The following is a 16092-nucleotide window of genomic DNA, read 5'->3' on the forward strand; positions in this document are numbered from 1 at the left end:
TTACGAGATTGAACCCGATACCAAAACCGTCTACAATTTCATACAGTTCGTACCCAGTGCGCACTGTCCAGGAATCGTACCCTTGCAGCACGCTTTGTTTGTTCCAGCGGGACATACACCTGTAATCATTCTTTAGTGGGTAATTCAACTCAGACGTAAATATTAAAGATAAGAAATACATACCAGAAGCGGGCCTAGGAATGCATCGTGCTCCTATCAGTTCCGACGGTCCACTTGCGGGATAGTATCCACAGATACTACCCCAGACTTGTGCGTTTGTAGACCAGGGAGCTATGTTCAGACAGCACAGGGGCTTATCGTTGCAGACGGGAGCTGGAGCGGCGACCCGAGAAGTGACCGTTGCCAGAGTAGTCAAAGTCGCACTCACGGTGTTGATGAGCGGAGAGGTAATAACAAGCGTCGTAGTAGGTGCTGGAGCAACGCTAATCTGAGTCGTGGTGGAAGCGTCGGTTGCCGTGTAGACTGTTTCCGTGGCGGTGGTGAGAGTTGTAGTCTTCGTAAAGGTCGCGACTTTGCTGCATGCTGCTGAGATCTTTTCGGGCGCCCAGTTTGAGACGAGGGTTGGGGTCTCCAGCGCACGCTTCTTTGCAGCGGCTGTGACGGTCTCGGTCACCAGTTTAGTCTCAGTGGCTACGACAATTGTTGTTTCTTCAGAGGAGATGACGGTGCTGGTCACGGTCACGGGCGGTGGTGTAGAGGTAGAGGCTTCGGTGATGGTGGTGAGCGCAAGGGTGGAGACTGTCGCGGCGATGTTGGAAGTTTCCACAGGAGGAACGTAGCCGATGTAGCTAGCACAGAAGTCGAGGTTCTCAGGCGTGCTCAGCTGGCTCAGGTCGGACGGGCAGATAGGCGCGACGAACGCATCGGTGGTGGTGGCGTAGGAGTAGGAATTCGAGATGGTGTAGTGGTCGTCACCACGCCATTGGCCAGTCTCATCGGCAAACGAAGCATCCCAGGCCTGAGTATAAAGCGCACAGATCTGTTCGACAGGCTCTCCGTTCTTCAAACTCAGGTAGTAGTTGAAGAACCGGCAGATGGCGCGGCCATTGAGATGGTCAATGTTGAATTGCGTCTCCTCTTTGCAGGCTTGAGCGCAGCGCTGTGCGTCAAAGGGTGAGTCGGCAGGAAAAGACTTGACGGTAATGTAGCTGCCTTTGCCATTGCAGTCGTTAGGGGCTCGAATGGCGGCATTGCCCAGAGCAGTGGTGGTGTAGCCAGGAATCACCGTGACCGCCTGAGGTTCGGACACTAGGGCGCTGGCGAAGCCGGTGAGGCCGATGAGAGGCAACGACGAACGCATTATAAATTATATCGGAAAATTATATATGATAGAGCGGCAAAATGACCGGAGAAGAAAGAGCGTGAGATAGCAGAGAGATACTCTAACATGCTACTTAGGCGGTCTTATATGAACGTACTGCGCGGTCTGCGCGAGCGCCACATAAGAGAATACAGCTGAAAGACAACCATATCTCGTGCTCAAGAGTAAGGGGTTTGTAGCGAAGGTACATCATGAAGTCTCATGCCAGCCAGTTTGGCTCTAGATGTTCGCGCTATGAGTGCGGCTGAGCAGCCACCAATCCAGCCTGGCTAAATTCTTCCCCAAAGAAGTTAGGCATCGCAAGGCCAGACTCCTCATTGTAAGCTAATGTGACGCATCCGCAGACTAAATGCACTTCATTTCCACTTTGACATCGTAGCAAGGCTAGCACAAGGCTGAGAAGGCCCGATTATTTCCCTGGACTGCCGGACAAAGCGACAGAAGAACTCGTCCTGCCTTTTGGAGCAGTTTGGCATCAGTGCACCTTGTGGCATGTGGTGAGTATTAACCATCTCGATCCGGCTTCAGTTGGATAATTTGAAGCGGCTGTAGGTACCTTGGTAGCTTCTTCGGTGAGATGATTCTCTCATTCCACCCCATGTCCTCCTCTAAAGCATAGGAGGCGTAAGCCGAATTAAAGCGAACAGTGTTAGTGAGAGTCTCAAGATGACTACTTTGGTATGGATGCTTTCTTTTCGAATCTACCTACGTAGTCGTCGTCGCCTAATAAGTAAAAGCTCGTGCACTGACATCTGGAGCGACTTCACCTCACTAAACACTAAGCCCCATTCGTCAACCATCAAAGACTCAACCCCACGGTCAAATAACTATTGTGCTAACCTTTGAAATCACCTCTGATTTCTCGATTGGACTTTCGAATCTTTCTTATACTTGCCTGCATTCTCTCTCTTTGTATTCCCAGTTTGCTGTCTCCTCCGTGCAAAGGTGTCAACCCTGCATCTATGACGAGCTTCCCCATCATCTTCCTCGATTCCTGAGCCTTACACGTACCGAATCAAGTGCTTTCAACATCGAAACAACGACATGCATCACACTGATAGCCGTGCAGAGCCTAGATATCAGCCACAAAGTGGAATCCACCCCACCTATCACGAAACAGCATACCACCCGGCCTCCCATCCCTACCCTGACTAATCTGCTTCTCCAGCGTCCAATCACCCTCTTTACTAGGATCCCACAGCTCAATAGGACCAATCTCCCTATCCTCTGCATCAACACCATCGACTGCATGACTACGCTGTCGCTGATACCGAACAAACTCGCTAAAGCGACTTAACACCAGATCGCCACTGCTGTCACGGACAGGAAGGGCCTGGTTAGGATCTAGCGTAAAGCGTGCTGCGAGAGGGGGCTCAATAGAGCAAGTACGAGGAGTGCCGTGACCAGAGGGGAACCCGAGACGTGCTTCGATGGAACTGGCCTGGCTGCGGGGTGTCGAGGCCGTCGCCGTACTGGTGCTACCGCGGTTACTGGAGGGGAGGTTCATACGTGTACCGCTTTCGCGCATGAAGGCTAGAGTCTTCTCGTCGAGACTGTCAGGACGAGGAGGACGGGGAGGTGGTGGGCCGGGACGCTTTTCGAAGGGTACCGTGGCGTGGTCTTCTGGGATGGGTGGACTGCAGAGCTGGGCCATGAGCTGAGGGCGGGAGATGGAGACGCTGCGGTTTTGAATCTTGACGAGAGATCCACGCGATCCACGAGCTGTAGACAGTGGTGTGAGGACAGGACGGCGTGCCTTGGGGAAAGGGACGCTAGTAGGTATCTGTGGAACGGGCGGAGGCGTTGGTGACTGCGTGGAGTCGTTGTTCTTGCTGCCGCCAAAGAGACAAGAACCTAGAATACGAGTCAACATTGAGTCGACATGTGCATGGAGAGCGGGAAACATGCCTTTTTCTCTAAGCAGTACGAAGTTGGGGCGCGACTTTGACTTGAGCGGCTCTCCACCGCGAATGTGTTTGTGCTCTGGAGTGCCGGAGAGGCTGCGCGAAGCTGGCGGAAGTGCCGGTGAGCTTGTTTGATACTCTTCTTCTTCCAGATCCTCGTAGTCGAGTAGGTTCTCGAAGCTATCGCCTTGCTGTCTTAGGGTGACACACGTAGCGACTGGGACAAGTGGCGTGGACGAGTTGGAGTTGGAAGGCAGAGTAGGCAGAGGCTTGTTCAGCTTGTCGTTCTTGCGTCCAAAGAATCGCGATGCTGCACATGGTTTTAGCGTGTCTCCGCCTACAAGCGAAGCAGTGACTTACGCTTTTTCCGCATACCCACGTCCTGAATCCCGGCGTCAAAGTCGATGTCCGAACTGTCGGCGATAGCGGTCTTCTCATCACGACTTGGCCTATCTCTGAAGAAGTGCGACGCTATCTACCTGTTAACGCTAAAGCTTTTGCGGTTGTGGAGCGAGAGTGAAACCCATCACTGGCTCAACGCTGCTTATGAGAGAGAATAAGAGCCTACCTTTGCTCCGAAGACTCTTCATCCTGACCAGTTGCGATAGTTGGCAGTTGCGACGATTTGATGTTGTATTAGTACGTCAGTCGAGTATTGCAGAGGTCGCGTGATTGCCTGCAAAGAAGAATTAAGGCGATCGAGCGGGAGTGCGATTGCTGGTGCGTAAACAGGCGCGAAAAGACAACAGGAAGATGAATCTGCGCCCACTGGAAGTGCTCACTCAGGGTAGATCGCGACCAGTGCCAAGCAGCACTGGCACGTGCCGCTAGTGACATGGGATGGTGAAAGTGAGAGTTCACTCCCGTGATGAGCCGAATGCAGGGAGAACCCTCGCTCGACCAGTAATTAGTATGCCACACCATGCTCTTGTCTGGGTCATATACTACCCTTGTGGACAGAACAGATGACGTGGATATCAAAGTCAAGGGAAGAAAACAATATAAAGAAGCAGCTCACCATCACGAAGTCGTGCCGAACGGAAACTTTGTTTGGACATGAAAACCTCGTGCCTCCCGAAGGGGACACCGAAGCCGAGCATCATGCCCTTATATTTTTTTTCTTGATTTTTACTTGTGGGTTGTGGTGATATAGTGATAGTCGAGTTGAGTCGTGCCTGGATCCAGATCATGGACAGCAGAGAATTGTCGGAGGAAGCTCATTTCTCATAGCCAGTCGAGACATCCCCTAAAGTGCCTATGCACCAGAACATGAAACATGGTGCAAGAAAACGCCTGATTTCCAGCTCTTCAAATACCATGTTCATGCATCCATTCATGAACAGTGACAAAAGAAACGCTTGCGCTGGACCAAAGAAACTGAGACGAAATGCCCGTCAATGCTCACTACTTCCACAAAAAAGATGGCCACCAGCCATTGATAACGCCATAAACTCCAAATGAAGTGGCAATACAATAATGAACCATGAACATGGAACAAATAGAAAACCCATATAAACAAGCGAATGTAGTGAGCGCAAACCATGTCCAAACATGGCAGGTCTCGTAGAAAAAAACGACTACCTGACGCTGGACTCGCCAGCCGGGCTGAGATTGAGCAAGCGTTTGAGATCCTGCTCCAGAGACAACGTATTGGAAGGGGTGGCGGTTTTCATTGGTGAGGCACCAGCAGCGGCAGCGGGGGCCGAGGTCTTGCGTTGTTTAGCAGCGACTGATGAAGGAACAAACGACATCATGCTTGTGGGAGGCTTCGGAGCAGATGCTGGAGGAGCATCAGCCGCCATATTTCCAGGTCCACCCATATTGCCTCGTTTCTGGTAGGCGTCGGGACGAGGCTGGTGTGGCTGCCGGCCAGGCGTCTTCCTGCGGTTGTTTGGACTTTGTTGATAGGGTTGTACATGGGGCGCTGATGGACGGGGCCCGTTGGTAAAGCCCCCGTTGCCGTTGCCTGGCTGATCTCGGGAAAAGGCGTTGGGGTCCATCATCTGAGTGGGAGGAACAGAGGGAAAGCTCTGGAAGTTGCCCGGTCCGACCATTGGAGACTCAGCCGAGATCTCGGTACGAAGACCAGAGTTGCGCTTCTTTGCAGACTCGCCCTTTGCGGCTTTGAACAAGGGAGAAAGATTACGGTTGCCATAGAAAAAGTCAGAGTCTTGGTTCGGCGGTGGTCCTTGCGGTGTGGTAGGTCCAGAGGGGTTTTGGGGAGGTCGACCGTCATGGAAAGGTGATGGTGTCTGACCTATCATGAATCCTTGTGGGCCCTGCGCATCCGGTCGAGGCGGTGTTGCAGAGGACTTCTTCTGTGACATTGAGAGACGGTTCAGTAGGTCGTTCATAACATCATTGCCGTTGCCCTGCTGCTGCATATCCTTGAGCTGTGGAACCTTGGTGGGATCTGTAACGGAGCGATGCGAGGCGGGCGAGGCTGCTGGTGGGGGAGACATGTGCGCGTGCTTGCTTCCCCCGTCAAGCTCTATGGGAAAGATGCCATTCATCGAGTGGGACGAATCATGCTTCAAGTGCTGTGGCCTGGAAGTGTCCATTGGGTTGAAAGGTCCGTGGGAGAGTGGGCGTCCATGGTTGCCCTTGGCTCTCTCGGCTGCATCCGCCTTGAAAAGCAGGTCCAATGGAGATTGTTCATTACGAGGAGGAACGGCCACCGGGGCGCGGGAAGGAGAAGCAGAAGGACTTGGAGAAGCAGAATCAGAACTATCTTCGGGCGGAGGTGTTGGTGGACCAGCACGTGTTTTGGCCGGCACAGAACGAGAAAGAAACTTGGGTATAGGCAGAGCAGAAGGAGCCGGAGAAGCATGGAAGGTCGGGCCGGCATAGGCAGCCTGGATCTTAGCCGGCGTAGCAGATGGATTGATCGGAACAGGCTCTGATTCAGGAGGAGAGAAGACGCGGTCGATGGAGGGATGGGACTGGTTGGGCTTCCTCATGTTGCGCGGTCCAGAGGGCATGTGCGCGTCCTCACCTGAGTAGGACGCGCCTTCCGCGTGGGCGAGCTCAGCAGGCATCTTGCTCGGGGACGCTCCTGCCGCATTGTGTTGGTTCTGATTGTAGCCATTGTGTGCGCGGTTGCCTCGTGGTTTGCGTTGCGACTGCCGGCCAGCGTTGGTGTGCGCTGCCTGAGCTGGGCTCTGAGGCTTGCCCCGGGGAGCGCGTGGAGAGGCAGTCGTCTGTACCGTCGACATGTGAAGCGTTATCTGTGGAGTTGTTGTGTTGTGATGGGGGTGGGTTATCTGGTAGGGCGCAGGCGGACGCTCTTGGTTCGTGATGAGGTAGTGGGTTGGATGCGCGATGACGCGGTCTGTGTCTTTGTCTGTGTCTGATAAGGTGGGAATGTGCAAGGGTTAGATGTTGAAGTGATCATCTCCAGATTCGCGGGGTAGAGATAGGCACGCGCCGTTGGGTGAGATAGGGCGAAGAGTGATGGTGTTGTGAGCAGAGTCGGTCGCATCGACGGTGAACGGCGCGGAGGTGGCTGTGATCCAACGAGGCTGATCTCGGCAAGGCGCACTGACGGTTGCGGCGGCGTAGGGCTGAGAGGTCGGGTTGGGTATGGGAGCGGGAGGCTGTCGGGCGCCCGTCTTTGAGTCGCGAGGAGCGGTGGCATTTTGGCGTTTGCTCGTCCGAAGGGGATTTGGACGCTTAGCGAAAGAATGTGCATTCCCTTTCACCTGGCACCTCGTCCCAAAGTTGGTACACAGGGCCTGGCCTTGGCATTCGGGAGCTCGTAGCTGGAGCCTGACGCCTGCACACTGCGCCTTCACCTGTAGACACACGGGCAGCGCTTCAACAAAACTTCGCCACCGCCATATAATCCCGCGAGCTGCACGTTGTTCCCTTTCAACTGCGACCACCCGTACACCGCCTACTACCGCGCTGCGTCAACCCTAGCAGCTCCCACTCCAACCAACTCCCCGCGCACCCCACCACCCCGATACATCACATAATCATGGCGGATGTCGACATGGCAGACGCGCCCCCGGCGAAGACCAAGACCGGCAAGGCCAGTGCTGCAGAGGGCGACAAGAAACGTTTCGAGGTCAAGAAGGTCGGCATCACACAACAGAAGGCAGGATACAGAGATAGAAGCTAACATGACGCAGTGGAACGCGGTTGCTCTCTGGGCTTGGGATATCGTCGTCGACAACTGCGCCATTTGCCGTAACCACATCATGGACCTCTGCATCGAGTGCCAGGCCAACCAAGCCTCCGCCACCAGCGAAGAATGCACAGTCGCCTGGGGCATCTGCAACGTACGCTCTCTCATGGCACTGCACTGACCCGTACTAACACATGACAGCACGCCTTCCACTTCCACTGCATTTCACGATGGCTCAAGACCAGACAAGTCTGCCCGTTAGACAACCGAGACTGGGAGTTCCAAAAGTACGGCCGATAGACGCTCGCGAAGCCATGGAGAGTTTGGTTCCAGCAGGGACAAATATGGGTCTTGGTTTCATTCGGACGTCCGGCGTTAGTAGGGCCTTCACAAAAGGGCTATGAGAGCATGAAGAAGTAGCAGCGTAGGCGGTCATCATCGTCGAATCAGATTCCATTACGATCATGAAGTGTCCTGACCATGCGACTCCCTCTCGTGTCCCAGCGCGACTATCCGACTTTCTGCCCATCCACGTCGATGTTGTACTGTGATGTCGCGTTGTGCGGTGGGAGCCAATCTTCGGGGTTCTTGTTGTAGAAAGGCCACGGGGGTACGACAACGAGGAATGTGAGCGCGGAGCCGGCGAGGCCAATGTAGAGTGCCATTCGGATGTCTTGCTGCAGGAAGCCAACGATGAATGCGATGATCTGTGTTGTCAGCTTGTTGAAGTGTATCAGACGGGTGAGGAACACATACACCAGCGGCACCAAGCAGGACGGTGCTCAGCATCTCTGCAAGCCGCTGACCCTCAAAGTCCTGGTTGTGTTAGCACATGCATCAAGTCAGGTAGCGGCGTCGTTGTCGCATACAATCTGGCCCTCGACCGCGTCGCGCACCTGCTCCAGAAGCTGGTCGGCCATGTTGATGGGGTATGCTGGATGTCCGAGTCGTGATCGTTGTATTTGAAGGCTAGGTTGGTGAAGATCGGGAACCGGATGTCACTTGGAACTCTACTGAACGTCTAACGGGCCTAATTGTCTCGGAGAGGTGGCATTACCACGAGCCAGGACATCTGCAGGGCAGGGGTCCGCAGCCGCACTAGCCTTCACTAACGACGCCTCTTGATTTACGCCCAACATTGACGCAACAACAGCATTTGGTACCTGGTTCGCCTTCCAGGTGCAACAAGAACCTTGGTTAGTTAGGCCGCGGAATATGCGGCACCACTTTCACTCGCTCTCTCCACAACGGCCGAGTTCTCGATCAGTCACATGCATGACCGTTTGTCGTTCTCTGAGCGCGTCTGCCCAATCAAAGCGGGCCAGTAGGTTCCGTCGCTGCACAAGCTTTTTCCTTGACCCATCGCTCAATCGCCGTATTTGAGTCCCGCACCGTCCCTTCAACAACACTTCCACCGTCCCCTGGACTTCCACCCACCGCACTTCCCATCGACTTTCAACCGCCTCACGATACCAACTGCCAGCAGTCGCGATCGCGCACCCTCTATCCATCCGGCTCTTATCTCCGTGGACCGCCATCCACCACCGCAACTGATCGCTCAAGGGGTCTTTGTTTTTGCAACCGTCCCCTTACACCGCACCTTCTGACGCTACGGCGTCCATATACATACAAACCACCAAGTTGGCGGGACTCTACCTCGACAAGCTTTCCTTCATCCGCCCCTTGCTCGGCACAAAGGCCTGGGTATACGGAGGCGACCACAAGCCACCATAACTCGCCCTAAAAGCAAACACATTCATTCGCTACTGCACCACCGTCTCTACAATTCTTCCTATTCCCACAGGGTGTGGAAGTCTGGCTACCGGACTCTGTCTCCCATCGGCTTAGTGTAGGGGACGACCCTACGCGAAGCCATCGTCAAGTTGAGCGCGCCCTAGAGGTGAGCGCTCACAAGCGACTCGCCCGCTTCTGTGGTTCTTGCGCTGCAAGAAGTCGCTGAATTCACCAACAATCTGGCTTAATCAAAACATACCACGTCTGATTCGGAGTCCTACTCATCGCCGCCTGAGTCGCCAATATGACTGACACTCCGAAATCCGAGAACCAGACGAGGTTCAGCACCCCGGTGTCTGACCTCGATGACCACCGCCACCAGCCCGTATCGCTCCCACGAGCCGACGCCACTTCGCCCCCTAGGTCGCGCCGACCAACTTTCGCAAGCGTCCAGGGTCAAGACCGACCCAACATACTCCTCCAAGTCAATGAGGCCCTCGAGGCAGACATCACTCGGCGCGATTTCGAAAGCGCTGTCGTAGACGATGACCATCACTTGGCTCCCGATACCTACATCCGCCGCGGGTCTCTGGCGCACAGCCCACAGGCCCGTCGAGAGACATTCAGGCGCCCGCGCGACCCGGCAGTCGAGCGCCTGACTAGGAGCAGGGCTTCGTCGACCACTTCGCGCTCCGTCTCTCCTCCCAACTCTGTCGACGCATTCGCCGGCCCTAGGCGCCGCGACCGTGCCAACACCCTTCAGAGCCATGCTGGTTCCGAGCTCGAGCTGGGATTGAACAGGACGCTTTCTCGCGGCACTACACGCCGTCCGACAATCAGTGACGAGCGTCCTGATGAGCTGCACAACGTTGAAGTTGCATCTGCGCACAGCTCTGCCGAGGAGGATGTGTGCTTCCCTGTGGCCGAGGATACTGGCAAGACTACTAGGTTCGACTATGAAGAGTTGGAGGAGTTTGTCGCAGAGGCTCAAGAGAAGACACCCATCGGCCAGCCTCTGCGTCACAAGGCGAGCACCGCTTCCAACCTTTCCACAAAGCCCAAGGTCTTCTCTGATCTCCGTCCCAAGTCCAGCCAGTCAGCAACACCCAAGACAGACAGCGACGCTTTGAGCCTTAAGCATGCGGACCCTGCGATTCAAGAGAAGCTCGCCGAGGAGGGCCTGTCACACGTATTTGCGGAGAAGCCGGCGACGGAAGTGAAGCTCAACCGCTGGACGTTCTTCTCGTCTGAGTTGGATGACACGATCCATGCTGCCGAACTGGGCGGCCTGCTTATGCCCGGCGAACGCTTCCGCGATCTGTTTGACACTCCATCAGACGGCGGCGTCTGGTGGCTCGACATGGTCAACCCTACAGAAGAGGAAGTCTTCGCCATCTCCAAGGCTTTCGGCGTGCATCCTCTTACCCGTGAGGATATCTGCCTCCAGGAGCCGCGCGAAAAGGTGGAGCTGTTCCATCAATACTACTTCGTCTCTTTCCGATCCTTCTACCAAACCGACAAGGAATCGGAGGAATACTTGGAGCCTGTCAACTTCTATGCTGTCGTATTCAAGGAGGGCATCCTGACTTTCACTTTCTGCGAGAGCCCACACACGTTTTCTGTGCGCAAGCGTATCAGCCGTCTTCGCGACTACATCAACCTTAACGCTGACTGGATCTGCTACGCCCTCATCGACGACATTGTCGACAGCTTTGCACCTGTCATTCGGGGCATCGAAGATGAGGCAGATGCGATTGAGGATCAGGTCTTCACTGCCCGCATTGAAGATTCTCGCGCCATTCTTCGATCGATCGGCGACTGCCGCAAGCGCGTCATGCAGCTTCTGCGTCTCTTGGGCGGCAAGGCAGATGTCATCAAGGGCTTCGCCAAGCGTTGCAACGAATCGTACAGCGTGGCTCCTCGGGGTGACGTGGGCATGTACCTCAGCGATATCCAGGATCACGTCGTCACTATGATGTCCAACTTGGCTCATTTCGAGAAGATGCTCAGCCGCGCACACTCCAACTACCTTGCGCAAATCTCGGTTGATCAAGTCATTCAAGGCAACGACAGCAACGCTACGCTTCAGAAAGTTACGGTCATCGCTACGATTCTCGTTCCGCTCAACTTGATTTGTGGTCTGTTTGGTATGAACGTGAAGGTTCCTGGTCAGGATGGCAGCCTCGGATGGTTCTTTGGCATTATTGGTGTTATTGTCCTTTTCGTTTCTGTCTGCTTGGGGGTTGCTAAGAGGATGCGTTACATTTGATTGAATTTGTTGATTGGTAATTCCCTATTTTGTTAGTTGGACAATGTCTGTCTCTGTTTTTCCTATGTTTAGTATAGTGGTTTTTCATTCAGTACATGTATCAACGCCAGCGCTGGTGTACCGGAGGTTGTCGTAATTTGGGATCACGTCATACACGATCATGTCGGCATTAGATATACTCTAGATTAGAAAAGTATTGTTCTCGTCGCAAAGCTCTTCATTGCCAGCACATCAGCATCCGACCGTGAATTTCGATACATATACGATGATCTCACAGATCGACAACTAGGGTGGTTTTCGATAGAAGGTACCTAGGTAGTAAGAAGCAAACCAGACGAGCCAAAAAAGAAGGCGCGCATACCCTGTATAATGAGCTATGAAGCTAGGGATTGGCATATGCGAATAGACAAAGCAAAAGAATGCTTTAAGGTATTGTTTCAGGTATCGATAGTCCCCATGATGACATCACATGAAACGGCATGCATTGGTAGCGCGAGTTTATACTACCTTGTCCATACGCTCACATGACATCCAGAGACGTGATGATAGATGGGAGCGTAGATAAGCCGCAACTCTGTGCCATCACGCGAGCGGACAACCTTGGGACGCATCCAAGGTGGCATTCCGTACCGTTCCTATTCGTTCCGAGGTCGGAAGGAACACTGCCAAACCCAGAATGCGCGGCATACAAGGCGCCGAACAGCAACTCTGCCGACGATGAAAGAAACGTGGTGACGGTGAGTCCCTGCAGCCATGAGGACCAAGTAAGGAAGGTTCCACTCGTTGTCCGCGAGTTCGGAAGCGGTGACTTAGGCTCCTGCCGAGGGGCGGACTAAGTGATCCTTGTTTCGGCGAGAGCATTCGATCATGCAGCGCCTCAGCCGACCGGTTCCCTTTAAGTACAAACTCTCGCCCTTCCGCCGCTCTCTCACTCCTTGCACAAACCACCAGGACGTTCTCTCTACCCACACCCTCACTTTTACACGTAGACAACACCCAACCGACCACCTCGGCCAGTACAGTACTGTTCCTGCACCCCCACGAACACTACACGCCTCAGCAAGGACCCCGGACAGAGAAGGCAACATGGCGGAAATGGCGCAGCGGATTCTTATGAATGAATTCAAGCAGCTCAGCAAGGAGAAGTGGACAAATATTGAGGTGCGTCTTAGTGACATTCTCTCAAGAGTCACAGTCATAGTGGCGATGCAGGAGCACCGAGCTAACCACGTCACAGCTCATCAACGAGAACGTCTTTGAGTGGAGTGTCGCCCTGATAGTCATGAACGAAGAGTCCATGTACTACGGCGGCTACTTCAAGGCCAAGATGACTTTCCCTCGCAACTACCCGCATAGCCCGCCAGGTACGTCACTGCCAATACACGGATCCAGGGATGGAAGGAGTCGCGAAGCGCAGGACAAGAGCTAACGGTTTACCAGATTTCAAGTTCATCCGCCCTCTTTACCACCCGAACATTTACCCCGACGGCCGCTTGTGTATCTCCATCCTCCACCCACCCGGCGATGACGAGATGTCCGGCGAGACTGCCGCCGAGCGCTGGTCACCCGTGCAGCGTGTCGAGACGGTCCTAATATCCATCCTCTCTTTGCTGGACGATGCCGAGGTTTCCTCACCCGCCAACGTCGACGCAGGAGTCATGCTGCGCAACAAGCCGGAGCAGTACAAAGAGATGGTCAAGAAGGATCTCGAGCTGTCAAAGGCGGACATCCCCACGGACTTCGTCATGCCAACGCACGAGACAGCGTGGAAGAAAGAGAAGGACGAGGGCGAGTTTGATATGAGCTGGGAAGACAGCGACGCCGAGAGCCTGGACTTTGGCGGCAGTGAGAGCGACCCTGACGAGGATCAAGAGATGGATTCCGACTTCGAAGGCGATGACGATGATGCGGAAGATGACGAGGATGCCGACACCCCCATGAAGCGCTAGACGTTGCCCATGGACTGCAACTCTGAGCCCCTCCTTATACGAATGTCTCACATCCGCTTGCAGGTGCGACTTCGGGGTGGGATGCCAGCGTCTGAAGAGGATTCTGGTTCTGCCACCCTCATCCTTATGCCTTCACCGGCAGCATTACCTACCTCAACACTCCTCTCTTCGTCATCGTCCGATCCGACAGCCCCTGCCCCCTTCATCTCTCACCCCCGTCCAACGATATGGTGGACACTCGCGCACTAGGAACTGCGCATCGCCCTCTCACCCCCTTGCCCATCTTTCCATTCCTCGGTTTTCTTCCACGTCTTCATCATAAGCGCGGCGTTCGGTTTCGGCATGGTATTCATGGCGTTGCGCCTGCAACGGGCTTTCACGCCTAGGGTTCGGTCACGGTTAGGACGGCATCTACACTGCATGGGAATGGAGTTTTTGAATCATCTTTTTATCATGCGTGGCACGGCTACTTTGGGCTTGCAATTGGCGGCGCAGTGGCTGCATGCGAATGACCGTAGACTAAGGAATGCATGAACTATATACACATTGGCCCGCACCAAAATGCTTGAGTGACGTCTCCCAATGTCCCGTCGTAATTATGCTTCATAGACTTCCGCTGGGGTACAAAGCATGTGTCACCCACAACATTACTTGCTTTCCTGCTTTGCAATAACCTCAATGTTCTGCTCTTCCCCACTGATCCTCTCCAACACTTCGTTCTAGTACTTATCCTCGACTTTCTCCGTGTCGTATCTCGTCTTTCTCAAATGAGCAAAGAAGCTTTCTGGGTCAACGCCTTTGCACGGTTTTGTTGCACATACAGCATCCTTGCGAAGGGTCTTCTTTCCGCATATACCGCAATGCCACTCTAGTTCAGAACAACCCAAGTGTGTTCCGACAACCCAATCAGGTTGACTGAGTACTTTTTTGAGGCCTTCGTCATCCGGCAGATTTCTACACATGTGGACGCTGAGATGGTCGGCGATAGTAGTAATGATATCGGAGGTTGTTCGTGCTTTTCGTGGCTCCATGAGAACGACGTTCGGCTCTGTTATTCCACCTGACATGACAACGTAATGTTTTAGGACGTGACTGTGGTGTCGTCGCTGGAGGTAACTTCGGTATATGTGGACTATTTCTTGACAGTGTGGAGGTGAGCACCAGAGGGCGACGGTGTGTCTTCTAGCTTTTGTGTGAATCAGATTTGATGGTATTTGAAGAGTGCAGTGATAGCTCAGAGGTATGTAGAACTGATGAGGAAGTTGTTGCATAAGCATATATACTAGCGGTGACTCCAAAATGTATGAGTCCGTGGGATATTTTACAGTGACGATTATGACAAGCTCAGGCTTCTGGAAGACAGTGCGTGGGTTTCGTCACCCTTGGAAGATGTCGTAGCTGTACGGTGAAGTCTCCAGTCTAACAGTTCTTGCATAAAGCCTGGACACTCCATGGCTCACCATCCCATGCCCATAGCATTTCTGACTCTCTCCATAGTGCTCTCGGCGATCTTCTCTGCTCTTTGCGCTCCTTCCTCTGCATGCTCTATAAGTTCCTTCTGGTCTCCCCTCATCAATTCCTGATAACGTTCTCTTATATCGGTGATGCCCAGATCAACGCTATCAGCAACCTTCTCTTTCAGAGCCCGCATGCTTGTATCCCTCAAGTCATTCGCCAGATCTTCCGGTGACGCAGCGATCGACTCATCGAAATGATACATCAGGTCCACGAGGTTTGACACACCCGGTCGGGTCTCACGATCATAACTCACTCCCTCGATAGAGTCTGTTAGTGCTGTCTTCAGCTTGGCATGTATTTCCTCTCTTGAGTCTGTTATCAAGATGCGACTCTTGGGTTTCGGGTCGCTCTTGCTCATCTTTTTTGTTGGCTCAGTCAGACTCATGACTCGTTTTGCGGGACTCAGAAGTGTTTGCGGGACAGTCAGCAGAGGCCGTGACTCGGAATAGACGTGATTAAAGCCATTGGCCAGCTCGCGCGTGAATTCAAGATGTTGCGCTTGGTCTTCACCAACTGGGACGTGGGTGGTGTTGTAGAGGAGGATGTCGGCGGCTTGCAAAACCGGGTACGAAAAGAGACCGAGTTTGAGAGCGTCTTTGTTATTGGAGGGATCGAGGGGGGATGCATTGGATGGGAGGGAGAGCTTGCTCTAAGACAATGTTAACATCGTGCCTTCCCGGTTGTACTTCAGCGGTTGTATACCTTCCACTGGGTCATTCGTCCCAAATAGCCCATACTTGCAGCGCAACTTAAGATCCACATCAACTCTGCATGTTGCTTCACGCTACTTTGCGCAAAGATGATGCATCTCTTCGGATCAAGTCCTACTGCCAGCAAACTAGCCAGCATCTCTTTCCGCCATCTTGCCAATTCGCTCGGATCCTGTTTTATCGTAATCGCATGCAAATCGACTATTGAGAAAAGAAGCGTGGTATCCGGAGACGCCTCATCTTGCAGCTTGACCCATTGCCGCAGTGCGCCGAGATAGTTTCCAAGATGCGGTACGCCGGTGGGCTGGATCCCTGAGAATATCACTTTCTTCTGGCTCTTACCGGCAGTCTGTCGCGCTGGTGGGGCGATGGAATACTTCCGCAGGCAGCCTGAGCATACGCGAAAGGGTGAGGGCGCTGCATGCTGCAGCGGTCGAAGTGAAAACATTGAAGTCAAGTGGTTGTATCAAAATCGGAATCGCGGTTGCTCAGCCACGAGGAAGCGCGGCCGGGGTCTTGTAGCGTCGTCATTGTGGC

General features: G+C 53.7%; 8 protein-coding genes across 8 annotated transcripts; 3 read left to right on the forward strand and 5 right to left on the reverse strand.

Annotated features, from left to right (window-relative positions):
* Positions 1–30: 30 nt before the first annotated feature.
* Positions 31–1321, reverse strand: BKA58DRAFT_441818 (uncharacterized protein; the record flags this gene model as incomplete). Its single annotated transcript, XM_046173852.1, has 2 exons — positions 31–119; positions 184–1321. The coding sequence occupies 2 exons, from the start codon at positions 1319–1321 to the stop codon at positions 31–33; spliced, it is 1227 nt and encodes a 408-aa protein (XP_046023473.1).
* A 698-nt stretch (positions 1322–2019) lies between these two features.
* BKA58DRAFT_388689 (uncharacterized protein) lies at positions 2020–4066 on the reverse strand. The gene is made up of 4 exons (XM_046170680.1): positions 3815–4066; positions 3607–3717; positions 3251–3556; positions 2020–3196 (listed from the first exon to the last, which is right to left on the reverse strand). The coding sequence occupies exons 1-4, from the start codon at positions 3834–3836 to the stop codon at positions 2415–2417; spliced, it is 1221 nt and encodes a 406-aa protein (XP_046023474.1). The 5' UTR covers positions 3837–4066; the 3' UTR covers positions 2020–2414.
* A 563-nt stretch (positions 4067–4629) lies between these two features.
* BKA58DRAFT_212533 (uncharacterized protein) lies at positions 4630–6840 on the reverse strand. The gene has a single exon (XM_046166071.1). The coding sequence runs from the start codon at positions 6459–6461 to the stop codon at positions 4824–4826; it is 1638 nt and encodes a 545-aa protein (XP_046023475.1). The 5' UTR covers positions 6462–6840; the 3' UTR covers positions 4630–4823.
* Positions 6841–7301: 461 nt separating this feature from the next.
* Positions 7302–7843, forward strand: BKA58DRAFT_388692 (putative hyperosmotic protein 21). Its single transcript, XM_046170681.1, has 2 exons — positions 7302–7529; positions 7577–7843. Exons 1-2 carry the CDS (start codon positions 7371–7373, stop codon positions 7673–7675), a joined length of 258 nt encoding a protein of 85 aa, XP_046023476.1. The 5' UTR covers positions 7302–7370; the 3' UTR covers positions 7676–7843.
* Positions 7844–7884: 41 nt separating this feature from the next.
* On the reverse strand, positions 7885–8295 carry BKA58DRAFT_441822 (microsomal signal peptidase 12 kDa subunit-domain-containing protein; the record flags this gene model as incomplete). Its single annotated transcript, XM_046173853.1, has 3 exons — positions 7885–8082; positions 8132–8191; positions 8245–8295. The coding sequence occupies 3 exons, from the start codon at positions 8293–8295 to the stop codon at positions 7885–7887; spliced, it is 309 nt and encodes a 102-aa protein (XP_046023477.1).
* A 1118-nt stretch (positions 8296–9413) lies between these two features.
* Positions 9414–11378, forward strand: BKA58DRAFT_441823 (magnesium transporter ALR1; the record flags this gene model as incomplete). Its single annotated transcript, XM_046173854.1, has 1 exon — positions 9414–11378. The coding sequence occupies one exon, from the start codon at positions 9414–9416 to the stop codon at positions 11376–11378; it is 1965 nt and encodes a 654-aa protein (XP_046023478.1).
* Positions 11379–12464: 1086 nt separating this feature from the next.
* On the forward strand, positions 12465–13327 carry BKA58DRAFT_412887 (ubiquitin-conjugating enzyme/RWD-like protein; the record flags this gene model as incomplete). Its single annotated transcript, XM_046172385.1, has 3 exons — positions 12465–12539; positions 12616–12742; positions 12819–13327. The coding sequence occupies 3 exons, from the start codon at positions 12465–12467 to the stop codon at positions 13325–13327; spliced, it is 711 nt and encodes a 236-aa protein (XP_046023479.1).
* Positions 13328–14783: 1456 nt separating this feature from the next.
* On the reverse strand, positions 14784–16003 carry BKA58DRAFT_412888 (tryptophanyl-tRNA synthetase; the record flags this gene model as incomplete). The annotated part of the gene is made up of 2 exons (XM_046172386.1): positions 14784–15494; positions 15548–16003. 2 exons carry the CDS (start codon positions 16001–16003, stop codon positions 14784–14786), a joined length of 1167 nt encoding a protein of 388 aa, XP_046023480.1.
* Positions 16004–16092: the final 89 nt, after the last annotated feature.

Source organism: Alternaria rosae (genome assembly GCF_020736505.1).
Source record: "Alternaria rosae strain MPI-PUGE-AT-0040 chromosome Unknown BKA58scaffold_7, whole genome shotgun sequence".
Taxonomy (NCBI): Eukaryota; Fungi; Ascomycota; class Dothideomycetes; order Pleosporales; family Pleosporaceae; genus Alternaria; species Alternaria rosae.

Coding starts and splice junctions, on each gene's coding strand:
- BKA58DRAFT_388689 (XM_046170680.1), bottom strand. CDS start 3,836: ATGAAGAGTCTTCGGAGCAAAG. Junction 3,557..3,606: donor CGTGGGTATGCGGAAAAAGC/GTAAGTCACTGC, acceptor AACCATGTGCAG/CATCGCGATTCTTTGGACGC. Junction 3,197..3,250: donor CGTACTGCTTAGAGAAAAAG/GCATGTTTCCCG, acceptor CTCGTATTCTAG/GTTCTTGTCTCTTTGGCGGC.
- BKA58DRAFT_212533 (XM_046166071.1), bottom strand. CDS start 6,461: ATGTCGACGGTACAGACGACTGCCTCTCCACGCGCTCCCCGGGGCAAG.
- BKA58DRAFT_388692 (XM_046170681.1), top strand. CDS start 7,371: ATGACGCAGTGGAACGCGGTTGCTCTCTGGGCTTGGGATATCGTCGTC. Junction 7,530..7,576: donor TCGCCTGGGGCATCTGCAAC/GTACGCTCTCTC, acceptor AACACATGACAG/CACGCCTTCCACTTCCACTG.